The 12,451-nt window shown below is 39.2% G+C and overlaps 4 protein-coding genes across 7 annotated transcripts; 2 read left to right on the forward strand and 2 right to left on the reverse strand.

Annotated features, from left to right (window-relative positions):
• Window positions 1-256: 256 nt before the first annotated feature.
• On the forward strand, window positions 257-3,370 carry agxtb (alanine--glyoxylate and serine--pyruvate aminotransferase b). The gene is made up of 11 exons (XM_079453330.1): window positions 257-605; window positions 728-920; window positions 1,018-1,082; window positions 1,357-1,457; window positions 1,632-1,702; window positions 1,794-1,878; window positions 1,956-2,054; window positions 2,142-2,211; window positions 2,412-2,507; window positions 2,589-2,717; window positions 2,795-3,370. Exons 1-11 carry the CDS (start codon window positions 351-353, stop codon window positions 2,900-2,902), a joined length of 1,272 nt encoding a protein of 423 aa, XP_079309456.1. The 5' UTR covers window positions 257-350; the 3' UTR covers window positions 2,903-3,370.
• On the reverse strand, window positions 3,356-7,634 carry LOC306892313 (F-box only protein 15). 3 transcript variants are annotated; one of them, XM_079453328.1, is made up of 11 exons: window positions 7,076-7,189; window positions 6,722-6,998; window positions 6,508-6,603; window positions 6,123-6,227; window positions 5,711-5,944; window positions 5,438-5,635; window positions 5,252-5,375; window positions 4,904-4,986; window positions 4,667-4,800; window positions 4,401-4,522; window positions 3,356-4,118 (listed from the first exon to the last, which is right to left on the reverse strand). In XM_079453328.1, exons 2-11 carry the CDS (start codon window positions 6,844-6,846, stop codon window positions 3,849-3,851), a joined length of 1,491 nt encoding a protein of 496 aa, XP_079309454.1. In that variant the 5' UTR covers window positions 6,847-6,998; window positions 7,076-7,189; the 3' UTR covers window positions 3,356-3,848. The 3 variants fall into 3 exon arrangements, with proteins under 3 accessions (XP_079309454.1, XP_079309453.1, XP_079309455.1); XM_079453327.1 differs by having other exon boundaries at window positions 6,722-7,573; XM_079453329.1 differs by lacking the exons at window positions 6,722-6,998; window positions 7,076-7,189 and adding an exon at window positions 7,410-7,634 and having other exon boundaries at window positions 3,426-4,118.
• Window positions 7,040-8,812, forward strand: thap4 (THAP domain containing 4). Its single transcript, XM_079453335.1, has 5 exons — window positions 7,040-7,319; window positions 7,544-7,697; window positions 7,996-8,105; window positions 8,178-8,281; window positions 8,441-8,812. The coding sequence occupies exons 1-5, from the start codon at window positions 7,295-7,297 to the stop codon at window positions 8,555-8,557; spliced, it is 510 nt and encodes a 169-aa protein (XP_079309461.1). The 5' UTR covers window positions 7,040-7,294; the 3' UTR covers window positions 8,558-8,812.
• bokb (BCL2 family apoptosis regulator BOK b) lies at window positions 8,630-12,340 on the reverse strand. 2 transcript variants are annotated; one of them, XM_079453331.1, is made up of 4 exons: window positions 11,450-12,340; window positions 11,165-11,293; window positions 9,661-9,824; window positions 8,630-9,507 (listed from the first exon to the last, which is right to left on the reverse strand). In XM_079453331.1, the coding sequence occupies exons 1-4, from the start codon at window positions 11,679-11,681 to the stop codon at window positions 9,388-9,390; spliced, it is 645 nt and encodes a 214-aa protein (XP_079309457.1). In that variant the 5' UTR covers window positions 11,682-12,340; the 3' UTR covers window positions 8,630-9,387. The 2 variants fall into 2 exon arrangements, with proteins under 2 accessions (XP_079309457.1, XP_079309458.1); XM_079453332.1 differs by having other exon boundaries at window positions 8,866-9,507; window positions 11,137-11,293; window positions 11,450-11,920.
• Window positions 12,341-12,451: the final 111 nt, after the last annotated feature.

Raw genomic sequence — 12,451 nt, forward strand, 5'->3', positions numbered from 1 at the left:
CCGGGAACCTCAACTACAGTGTGTGAAAAATAAACACATGTTGCATGTGCAAGTTCATTTCTGTTTGAGGAAACAGGTTTAAGTTATAGAAGATTCAATGGACGTAAGCACGAAAACACTTTTACATAACACAATATTGGACATATTTATTTTGATCTATCGCTCATAACAGTCCTCCGGACCGTTATACCATGTTTGGAAGATGAAGGGCGGGGGCAATTGTTGCCTAAAAATATGACGTATGTTACTGTGTTCCAGGGGTCAAAGATCCGTTTGTTTAAAATGTTCGACAAGCGTTATCTTAAGTGGCATTTTTTCAGTCCAGCTAACGAACTGCAGCAAGAAGAAAGATGATGCCCAGGTCTGTTTTATCCAGGTGCGCGCTCTTGGCACAGCAGGTTCCTTTGGAATGCGGGCTGTCCAGCAAACACTGCGTCCAGCGCGGGATGTCTTCCGTCACCAACCCTCCACCCGCCAGCATGCTCAGGCCGCTCGAGGCACCTTTTCGATACCTTTTTGGGCCAGGTCCCTCTAATGTGCCGCCTCGTGTCTTAGCGGCAGGGGGGAGACCTATCATAGGTCATATGCACAAAGAAATGTTTGGGGTAAATGTTTTTGCGCAGGTGCGCATTTTATAACTCTGAAACAGATGCGTTGGTTTACTGCAAGAGCTGCTCATTCTTTTTTCAAACTTGATTGTAATAAAAATGCAGGCATTTTATTTTAGATTATGGATGACATTAAGCAGGGAATCCAGTACGCCTTTCAGACAAGTAATAATATGACGCTGGCTATGAGTGGCTCTGGTCACACCGCTATGGAGTGCGCAGTGTTCAACGTTGTGGAGCCCGGAGAGAATGTGCTCGTTGCCGTCAATGGAATCTGGGGAGAACGAGTGGCAGAAATTGCTGAACGAATGGGTCAGAATGTCTACATTTATAATAAGCCATGCATTTAAGACTTGACAGTGTACTGTTCTGTAGAAATGTATTCTTATAACTTATTTCCTTTAAACAGGTGCAAAGGTTCACACCTTGAAAAAAGCACCTGGAGGACATTTTACAAATGCAGAAATTGAACAGGTGCTTAAATGTGACGTTTATAAGTGACGTTAAGGCAAACTAACATTGCAAAAATCAATATGCTCACTGTCATTTATTGCCACACCAGACAAACAGTTGGACACATATGTTTGAATTTATGTCTGTCTCTTAGCTGGAAAACGCAAGTATGCAAAGCTGTAATTTATAAACTTGTTGTTGATTTGTTTGATCATTACATAATTCCCACTCTGGTACATATGTTAACAGATAACATGTTATCCATGTTCAATATTCATTATCTGTCATTCTACAGGCTCTGGCTAAACATAAGCCAGTTCTCTTCTTCCTCACACATGGAGAGTCTTCAGCTGGTCTGGTGCACCCAGTTGACGGTGTCGGTGATTTGTGTCACAAGTAAGAATACTACATTTCCACCATTACTTAGATTTAGCTTTGTGTGAGAATACTCAAATAATTTATCTTATGAGCGGATTTGCTTTTAAAGTAATCAAAAGAAAAGCGGCCATTGCTCTAGTCAGGGTGTGCAGTATGATTGTATCTGTTGCCTGTGTGTTTTTCTGTATACAGACACAACTGTTTGCTCTTAGTGGATTCAGTGGCATCACTGGGAGCTGCCCCACTTTTTATGGACCAACAAAGTGAGCGATGTAGATAAAAATACCTGCCAAGCCCAAATATTCTTGTGGCTTGTTACTGTTCTATACTATATAATAAATCTTTTTTTTGTAGATATTGATATCTTGTATACCGGTTCCCAAAAAGCCTTGAATGCTCCTCCTGGTACAGCACCTATTTCATTCAGTGAAAGAGCATGGTGAGAATTTGAGCATGTGTGTTTGTGTACATGATGTTATTTAAATCCATTAACTATATTTTTTCTTTCAAATGTAGTCATAAAATGTTCAGCAGGAAAACAAAGCCAGTGTCCTACCTGCTGGATATGACCCACTTGTCTAATTACTGGGGTAATGATGGCAAGCCAGACAGAATGTAAGTTTTACAAACAAAATGTTTCTCTTGTGAGGCTTTGAGGGATATTGAGTTAAGAATTGTCTAACTAACTAATCAATGTTTCAGATACCATCACACAGGACCTGTGTCTGGATTCTTTGCCCTGAGGGAAAGTTTGGCCATCCTTGCTGAAACGGTAAAATAGCAGACTTTAACCGTCTACACTGTGAAAATAATTCACTCTAGAACTGCTTAACAGAATTCAACATACTGTTACTAATTTGTAGGTTTTTAACCAGGTGTAGTTTAGGCTTATGAATGCAACCTTGAACATTTTATTTTCAATGTACTGGTTATCTGATGGAATAGTTATTCATGCCTAAACTTTTGTTTAAGGGCCTTGAGAACTCATGGAAACATCACAAAGAAGTCGCGCAGTATCTTTGGAAGGGTTTAGAAGACCTGGGCTTGAAGCTGTTTATCAAAGACAAGGTAAAGTTATTTCTGACTTCATGTGCTTCTTCAGGTTATGATTCTCAAAATTTGGAAAGTGGTTAATGCTGTTTTTTACAGGATTTAAGATTACCATCTGTTACCACTATTGCGATTCCTGAGGGTTATAACTGGAAGGAAATGCTGGCTTACATCATGAAACATCACCAGATAGAGTTTACAGGAGGTCTAGGGCCCTCGGTTGGCATGGTGAGACACATTTTATATACAGCATTACATGAATTCAAGTGTGTGCCTGAATGATCACCCACTGAACTGGTTTCTAGGTGATGCGGATCGGACTTATGGGATACAACTGTAACAAGGCCAATGCTGCAATGGCTCTTGCAGCTCTGGATGATGCCTTAAAGAACTGTAAAAAGACCAAAGCTTAAAGAGGAACTACTATCAATTCTACACGCCTCACCTGGCAACTCCTCCTGTAAAATCCACCAACCATGATTCTGATGTTTTACCACTGACTTAAACATGATGTGTGTGCGTTTTACTTTGTTAAATATTTTCTCCTATCCCCTCCTAATACGCAGAGTCATTGGTAGGAGGGTTCTGAAGTGTAAAGCTTTGACTCTGTGGTGCTATCATTGCTCTGTTTGTTTGAGCATTTAACCTTGCCAATGGCATGAGTTTGGGGAGGGACTGACCAATGGGAAACAAAGTGTTTAAAAATGGTCAATTTCTGTCAATTCTGTCTGATGCCACTAGTAGCGTACAAGTTACACATTTCACATTTACGATACCATATATGTAAATGAAGAGCTGTTATATATATGATGTTTTCACTTAAAGGTTGGTTGGTATAATGGATTGCAAAATAAATTATATCAAATAAAAAAATTGTACCAAAAATCATGTCTCTGTGTCAAAACTACTCAACATAGAACAGACACAAAACATATTCCTTAATGTCCTTTGTATGTGTCAACAAGTTTCACAAGTACTTCAATGAACTTTATAAACATTACTGATTAATAAATCATTCATATAAATACAACATTTTGGTTAGCAGTTACTCAGTACACTTCACATCAAGTTTCATCTCTGTTTATTCTGCTTCATGAAAACGACTAACTATTATTTGACTAGCTACAAATGCTAAAATAAAATTTTTGATTGGCTTTTTTAGGACTTTGAACAAAACACTAAACTCCAACTCCCAAATCAACCAAAACATTTCTCAAACTTACTATAACATAAAAGGCCAGTTTTCATAAGAAAATAACCCAGGTTGGAGAAAATTTCTCAACGTTCTCATCTTTTTCAACTCAAAGCACTGCGACAAAATAATTTCTAAAACAAAATCAGGCAGACATCTTGGCAGTTTCAGCATTCTCCACCTACGTGCTTATTCACTTTAGCTGCAGGGAATATAACATTAAACTGAACCAGAAAGTACTGCTGGAATTCCTCCATCCACACAAATGTCATTTTAACCCTGCCCTCTGCATCCTCATAAAATAGCAGCAATTGTTCACCTTCGTAGTCCAAGTCAACCAATCTGTATTTTTTGGACTGGATCTTGACAGGAGAACTCACACACCAGAAGGGACGCTGACCCTCATCCAAAACGGTCAGTGTCATCATACAGCAACGCTAGGAGAAGGCGTAGAATATATACATTTACTTTCCTTATCCTCATTTGTCAAACCAAAATAGACAATAAACCCCCACATCTAAATTACAGCTCATGGGATGAATAAATCATTGCTGAATGCAAGTAGCACATTTTTAAAAGGACACTGATAACCAAAAACAATGGATTTTTGCTTCGTCTAATTTACAGTAGGTGAAAGCCTACGTGCTCCTGCTAAATGAACAAATGGCATCTATGTAACATGGGTGCCCTAGTGTATAAACATAAGGGAATGACGGTACCTCGGCAGCTTCATGCAGTCCCTCTGTTTGCCATGGAAGACTGATCTTCCCCACAGGTATGTGCTCTGACACATCAGTAAAATCAATGGCACTTAACTGCCAATAATCCCCCAAGGACGTCGCTGGCACCAAACAAGAAACACCAAACATTAAAATCCAAACTGAATGATTTTCAATATTGAAATATAAGCAATTGATAAGAGTACATATTTTGGCATGTAAACATAATTGAAAAAAATGAATTAATAATGGCCATTGCACTTTACCTCTGCTCATGAATAGTGGGGAAAAGCGGCGACGCATGATTCGCTGAACAGGATTGTGAAGTACAATATGCAGAGTGTATCCATGTTGATCGCACTCTGGGTCAAAAGCGCTGTTTTGTGTCGGTACATAAGGACTATTAACGTAACCAAAGACACGGTATTTGTTTAGGGTTTGTGTGGAGTGCAACGTTTGAGCAACAAAATGCACGACAGTAATGCCCATGAAGAGCTACGTACCAAAAACATGAGCCAAGGAGACTTCTTTCAATCAGTTTGTGGAAGTGCAGGGTGGCCATGATGAAAGCTATTTTCCAATTGCCCTACAAATGGATAAAATGAATAGAAAATGCATAAATTAATAAAAAAACACAAAATTTGTTCTCAGTTCAAACAGAGAAGATGTTATGACTCTAAAAAAGAAAAGGAAGTTGTTAAATTATTGTTGAAGTTTAAAATGCAGAGCAAGAAAGATAAGACAGATTATATTACTTGTATACTAGTCCATCCAAACTAATACCAATATTCAAAATCATTCATTTTATTTGCCAAACAATGACACTAAACAGAAATATTATTTCAGCTTACCCTCCAGAACCCAACAACGATTCCTTCATCAAACTGCAGCAACTTTACATGTCTGTCAGCTCCGAGGAACGACCACTGTTCTGTGTTCAACAGCGTTTTCTGAATCAAAGATCGCCACCTTGGCCTTCAAGCAAGAGCAGTCGGTCAGGTGAGAATATGCTTGATGCTTAAGATTTCTCAGCTTACCTGTCTCCAGGAGCCGAAACTGCTGGACGCATTATCCCATGAAGCTGTAGGCTATGGACATAGTAGATGTACGGCCAGTTCCCATGGTTCCAGCAAACCGTAACCGACGAGTCTTCGAAAAACGTGCGTGTCTGCTCGTAGACACTTTCACGGCCATTCTTTTCTGTTAGTGTAATATCCCACTGTATGTGTAGCCTCCTGTTAAACACCACTTGTTACTTTTTCTAGATATAACCATCACGTTCAATGTTCAAGCAAGTGGGAATGTCTAACCTGAGAACTTGCTCCGTTAGAGCAGGCATCCCTGTGTGCGGGTTCATGTGTCTCAGCTCGCTTTTCCACATATTGTTCTGGTAGCCGGCCATTTCCTTGAAGAGCAGTTTCTTCCAGTAGCCCACAGGTTTCTCCTGCACACCTGTAGGGCTCACGGCTTCTGACGCCACACACACTCGGGGCCTCCACCTTTTCTTCTCAATCTCACAAGCGTACAACACATACCACAGAGCACTGGTGATACACAGTGAGGTCAATACGGTGGACAGCTATTTAAATCATCGATATGTGTAAAAATATGTGTAAAACACGATTTCCTAAAAGCAATAAAAATGCATAGGAAAAATCTTGGCTATAATAAACCATGCGTTAAAGGGTTGGGGGCTATATTGTTATTTTGGAAAATACTCACTTGTTGTTAGCCAGATCATGAAACCTTCTGTTGACAAAGCTGATGTTAAAGAGAGAAGAAGCATCTAGAAAGGCAAAAATCTTCAGGAGGACCTCAGCGGGAAATCTAAGTTGGACAGACAAATAAAACCATGTAACGTTGCTCAATTGTGTTCATTTAGTCCATTTCCTTGTTGTCCTCTTTTTTGAGTCTCTGCTTGATATAAAATGTATATTCTGTTAAGCTGCTTCCGCAATGGAACAATTGTAAAAAGTGCTATAGAAATACGTTTGAATTGAACACTTACTAAATAATTATGTTTATGCTGCTGTAGTCTTTCGTCATACGTACACATTTAAATATTAAGACTGCAACACAACACATCTTAAAATGTAAAGCAACTTGCCTGTCCAAGTAATTTCTATGACTGCGCTGGGACTGTCCAGAGGCATCTTGAGTTTTGCATGGTGCTGGAAGTTGCACCACAGAGGTGTCTGTCCGCCTTTGCCAAACGGGAAATTATCACAAGTTATTTACAAACGTCCAATAGTGTTAATTAATTTGGGTGAATAACGTTACATGGTTAAATCAAAGCCGGGTTTTGAGAATACTTCTACTACCTTCTTGCACTCCCAGACTTCGCCGTTTGCTTTACTTTAACCCCAATGTCTTTGCACGAAGTTTGATCAACTCTTACGACGCCTTGCTTTAAACTCTGGAAAAACTCACCGAGGCAAGAAGCCATTGTGGTTTCAATGTGAAGATTACTCACTGAACACACGTATAACTCCGAAAGACCCCCGTAGACTGCACTATGATTTAACAATTGGATGCCGCTATGTTTATCAACAATATCGTGTCTGTCGCAAGAACAATCAACACCTGCACCTGCCGGGTCTAAAATGCAATAAAAGTCAAATTATTTATTCGGGAAGAATGTGTGCATTTTAAATCTTACTAATAAAAAGCATTACCTCATTTATATAAGACAATTTTAACTTTCTGTTTCGAGATTTGTTTCACATAGTTTATTCCAAACCTGGGAGTAATCGCTAATTGTTAAGGCTCTTAACTACACGTCCCAGAATGCTTAGCGCCTGATCAGGAAGTAGATTTGTACTTTTGTTCAGCTGCATGCAGCGATATCTTCAATTTAATGTACACCTGTTAAGCCGATCTAAAAACCAAGTGCAATGGCATGCCCATTCCATCAGTCTGGTAGGATATTATTATTTACTTATTTTGTATAACGCTGTGCTTTAACGTGTATTTTGTCTGTCGTGTTTGATTTTAGTAGGTCATCATTACCTTGAAAATGCAAAAAACATTTTAAAGCGACCAGTGACTGCGGCAGCACCAAAGTGGCTGCGAACGTATTACATATTTCTTGTTGATGTAGGCGCACTTTGGGCTCATTTAACCCGCCGTTGGTGTGTCCGCAGCGAATCTGAATCCCGCAGTGTTACCGCTGGACTGGCTTCTGGGTACCTGGCAGTCTGATGAGCCAGGCGAAGGCTCTTTCCCGTCCATCTCACCTTTTCGATACACGGAGTCTCTACATTTCTCACATGTGGGACAGCCCATAATTAATTTTATGTAAGTAACACAAAGTGATACATTTATATTTAATATTGCATGTAAATACGTTTATATTTAATGTTGAACATCCGGACAAAGCCTATTTAAAAAGTTATTTTGTGTAATGCAGAATGGTGTCTGATTAAAAGAACAGTTCACCCAAAAATGGTCCGCTTTGACTTGACCATAGTAATCTTTATTCCTACTATGGAAAGTCTTGGGTCTTGTTTTGGTTGAACTAGTCCTTTAATTTTACAGCCTGATTCAGACCCACATGCAGAAAATGTATGGATATGGTTGTTTTATTTCATTTCAGGTTTAACGCATTCCATGCTGAGAGCAAAAAGCCTCTTCACAGAGAGTGTGGCTTCATTAGGCTTCAGCCAGGCACCAACAAAGTGGCCTTCATCATTGCACAAAACTCAGGTATCTAAGTAAAGAAATACTTCTCTAATAGGTTAAAAAATATACATTACTACCAGCCGTTTACCCCTCCAGGTCTTGTGGAGATTGAGGAGGGGGAACTCACTGGACAGCAGCTGACTCTGCACAGTACTGCCTTGGCTAGGACATCTTTTGCCAAAGAGCCTCATGTTCAGCAGGTCACAAAAAACACCTAACTTAACCTCGATTCAAATTTACGTACAAGTTAAACATTACATGCTAATAATAGCACCTGTCATACAAAAAAAAACAATGGCTTGAACTATTTAACAAGACTAAAAAGTTACATTTCGCTAATAATTTATACTTTTGATCAGATCTCCAGACACATCCAGCTGAGGCCCGATGGAAGGCTGGAACAGACCGTCTCCATGGCACTGGAAGGACAGCATCTGACGCAGCATTTGCACATCACCTACCGCAGGACTGAATGACCAACTGAAGTGTTTGTTAAAGATATGTTCCTTAAAGCATTATGTAAATCTCATATTACACACATTATTTTTGGTTGATAAATGTATAAACTTGCAGGTGCGGCTATAGGTAACATGTGACTAGTAATACCTGATTGAGTTTATAAAGGGGTTTCTTTTCTTTATAATATAGATCAAACTGATGACGTATGTACATGGTGATTGACAGGGAATACAGGGAGTGTGTTAATAGAAAATAAATGGCACTGACAAATATCTATCCTTGCGTTTTCCTTTTTTTCTCTTAGTGATTTAGATTTGCTCTATATGAATATATTTAAAATCTTTATTTTGAGAAGTACATAGTGGGTGACAACTCTGTGTTATACACACAAGCGGTATAATACCTAAAAGTGCAAAGTGATACTCCAAACTATTTTGTAAAAATAAAAAAGTCTGACACTTGCTTGTCAAACAGAGTCAAACATTAAAACGTTTCACTTGTTGACAAGGTTATTCGGTATAAAACATCATTCAGTAGAACACATCCAATGCATCAGCAGCACAAAATGAGCTCCATTACCTCCAGACCCTATCTTGGGTCTTTTTAAACTGAGGAAGACATTGTTATTCACCCCACACAGTATGTCAGGTCATTGTATTCGTTTCAGTCAAGCCGTAGTCTCTTCTTGAAGGATAAAGGTAATAATAGATTACGGTGCAATTAAATCTGGGTATGACTTCTGCAAAGGGATCGTTTGCTCCACAAAGATCTTAACAGATCAGTCAAATAGTTCTGGGAAGGTGGAATTCAGCTTTCAGTCATGTGGATCACAAAGTCATGCACAAAGCTACTTCGTCAGGTAGATGTACATGGTCTTTAAGAATTGCCTCCATGTCAAAACAGCCGCCAATAACCAATGAGTGTGAGCACTGGAGTCCATGTTCACCACACATTTTGAAATGTCACCCTGGTAGAAAGAGATAGAAAGAAAAACCCTTCACTTGATATGCTAGACCATCTTGAATGTTAAAAAAAAGTAACAAATCATTTCCGAATTTGGCCTCTAGAGGTCAGAATCACTCTTGGTTCATGAAGAAGACTGCAGAGAATGATAACTCACCCATCCTCCTCTCTTTCTGAGCCATGGAACCAGACTTCTTTGCACAAATTCTCCCAGACTGTCCACTATGGTGTGCACCATGACTGGATGGCCCTGCCGCACACAGTCCACAGCTAGTCCAGCAGCTACAGCGTAGATGGCCACCACTTTGCCCCATGTGATCCCTTAAAGTAAAAGCAATTATGGGAGCAAATCTGAAGTTTTAAAGCTATTCATATTGAGCAAACAAAATTCTTATGTTTTATCATAATTATAGAAGCATTTAAGGGTTAAATACGCATTAGAAGATTTTAAGATGGAAGTATGTGTTGCAAAAGAATTGAAATCATTAGCCTATTAAATCTGATCATAACATACGACTTAATAAAAAAAGTAAACCATTCAAACTAATTCAAACCTATTAAAAGCTATTCTCTGGTCTAAAATATTTAATTTATGATTTCGGTCTATATGGTCTAAACATTATTTTGAAATTGAATTAGTTTGTTTTGCTTGAAATTTGTGGTAAAACTATCAAGAGTTTTTGAATGAAGGATGATTGAAATGATAACCTTCAGTTACTGTATACACTTCTGAAAACAGAAAGCCGTTCACTATGAAAAACATTCAGAGAATAAATTACACAAATAATTAGAAGTAAAAAGAGCACGCATCTTCCAATCCATCTGAGTATTAAGGTGAGTTTCCTTTAAATCGTAACATCCTAATCCTTAATCCTTATAAGAAAAGCAGCAGCTCTTCCGTGGAAATCATGTAAGGGGAAAGGTAACGCCATCAAATCTCATCTAAATCATTTCAATCTTCAACAACAATAAGCCAAGCGACAGAGACCATACCAAAAGTTTACATTCCCTTATCTTAAATTGTCATTTAAAGAAATTCTTCACAGGTCTATCCATGTCTGTTTAGTACAGACGATGGAAAGGTTCATCAGGCAGTGGAATGATGTTGCCATGGTTATGGGCTCTCCATTACAACCACCATGTACATCAAGAGTTGAAGACCAAGATAAAATGTGACCAAATATGTACAAAGTGGAGAATGTGGGTATCTCCTTTTTAGGATATTCATCCTTTTTTCCGTAGGAAAAGATCACTGTAAATAACTTTTGTCATTAGCCCATGACAGAAGCTGACCATCAGAGTTGCTTTTTCAAATGCACCACTGAAATTCAATCAAATACGTATCGATGAATATCACAAACGCTTCCATTAAAGTTTGTTATTACCTCCATGCCAGCTATTTCAATTGTGCATAGACTACCCACTTCGTCATTACATAAAAAAATCCCAGAGTCTCAACATTCATTCCTTTTATAGTAGTTAGGATGCCCTGCTGTATTTTTGGCCATGATGTGCTGCAGTGTTTTTGTCCCAAAACATCCTTAATCAGGGTAAGGAATTTTGTAATGATCATACACCCCATAACCTGTTATACAAAGTTTTGATAAATGAGGGCACAGTCTCACACCCTCACCTGTTCCACATCTGTCCAGCTGACTTACCCATGGATATGATTTCTGTTGCCACGGAGAGAAACGCGTCTGACACCACAGCCTCCATCGCCACACTAATGTTCAGCTGTTTAGCAATATTACGGTACACATAAGGCCGCATGCACTCCAGCTCATCACCTGTGTAACATCAAATAAATCCATAAAGGTGCTGAAATAAACACCACACGATGACACTAACCAAACCAAAGAAAAAAACCCACATTTTACCCAGACACACTGAGAACAAAGTGGCTTGTATTTAAGATACCAAACACACTCACACCTGGATCTTACCCAATTTAAGAAGCACCATAGATACATCTACAAGAGCTCCGTGTGGTTCGGGAAGATCGGGCTCAACTTTTGACCAACTGAGTCCTTCTCTTATTATTCTTGAGTGAATGAAGTCTCTACAAAGCTCCGTTGACTGCAGGGCGAGCTCTCTTTCCGTGGCAGTGCGCTCAAAGACGTCCATCATCTCCGCGGCGGCGAACATGGAACGCCGACACACGCTCGCATCCCGCATGGTCGGAACGATCAAACTCAGCACCTCACTTTAAGTCAAGCAGGCAACATTGACACTTCATATTATCTACTAACAATACTACGCGCGTTTTGTTCGGCCAGTGTCTAGATTGCTCGGGATTATTGCGTTTATGTTACACAGGTTCATTCGGAGGTAAAGAGCCAATCAGCGAAACCATCGCCCGTTGATCATCCCACAACGTCTCCCGCGAACCAATTGATTCACACTGATCGATCTCCAGGTTCCGAACTTCCGCTGTCCGTTTAAATGTACAATGCAATGCCACATTGCCTTCATTTCTTCAGTGGACCGCGGACGGTGGAAATGGACTGTCCGTTCGTTTTGTTCACCTGGACTCTTGGGAGGGATTTCTTCTCTCTACCTGGAAAGCTTAAGGAACCACTCCCAGCGAACGCGTCTTTAGTCCAAATATAAACATTGTTTTACTGACTGAGCTGATAATGATTTTGTTGTATTTAGTCAATGAGAGTATTTAATAAAACATTTTTTTAAAGCAAAACTATAAATGTTATGTTATTTTTATCATATAGTCTGTGTTAGTGAAATTTTTGAAAGGTAAGCCTCTCCATACAAATTATTTTGGTATAATACTTCTTAAAAGGATAAATGGTGAGAAATCGTTCATGTCTTGCTCTAATGGTTTACTGGTTATTAGCTGTCTATGTTTAGCGAGGTAATCCTCTCTCTCACTAGAAACCAACACAAGTGTTTGATTCGCACCTTAATCGCACTGAATCTGGGACACTGTT

This window comes from Barbatula barbatula (assembly GCF_947034865.1).
Source record: "Barbatula barbatula genome assembly, chromosome: 3".
NCBI classification, from domain to species: domain Eukaryota; kingdom Metazoa; phylum Chordata; class Actinopteri; order Cypriniformes; family Nemacheilidae; genus Barbatula; species Barbatula barbatula.

Coding starts and splice junctions, on each gene's coding strand:
- agxtb (XM_079453330.1), top strand. CDS start 351: ATGATGCCCAGGTCTGTTTTATCCAGGTGCGCGCTCTTGGCACAGCAG. Junction 606..727: donor TGCACAAAGAAATGTTTGGG/GTAAATGTTTTT, acceptor ATTTTATTTTAG/ATTATGGATGACATTAAGCA. Junction 1,879..1,955: donor TCATTCAGTGAAAGAGCATG/GTGAGAATTTGA, acceptor TTTCAAATGTAG/TCATAAAATGTTCAGCAGGA.
- LOC306892313 (XM_079453327.1), bottom strand. CDS start 6,846: ATGGCTTCTTGCCTCGGTGAGTTTTTCCAGAGTTTAAAGCAAGGCGTC. Junction 5,636..5,710: donor CTAACGGAGCAAGTTCTCAG/GTTAGACATTCC, acceptor GGTGTTTAACAG/GAGGCTACACATACAGTGGG. Junction 4,801..4,903: donor CTCCTTGGCTCATGTTTTTG/GTACGTAGCTCT, acceptor TTACGTTAATAG/TCCTTATGTACCGACACAAA.
- thap4 (XM_079453335.1), top strand. CDS start 7,295: ATGGCATGCCCATTCCATCAGTCTG. Junction 7,698..7,995: donor CAGCCCATAATTAATTTTAT/GTAAGTAACACA, acceptor ATTTCATTTCAG/GTTTAACGCATTCCATGCTG. Junction 8,106..8,177: donor CATCATTGCACAAAACTCAG/GTATCTAAGTAA, acceptor TTACCCCTCCAG/GTCTTGTGGAGATTGAGGAG.
- bokb (XM_079453331.1), bottom strand. CDS start 11,681: ATGCGGGATGCGAGCGTGTGTCGGCGTTCCATGTTCGCCGCCGCGGAG. Junction 11,294..11,449: donor TATGGTGCTTCTTAAATTGG/GTAAGATCCAGG, acceptor GATGTTACACAG/GTGATGAGCTGGAGTGCATG. Junction 9,825..11,164: donor AACAGAAATCATATCCATGG/GTAAGTCAGCTG, acceptor TTTTACTTTAAG/GGATCACATGGGGCAAAGTG.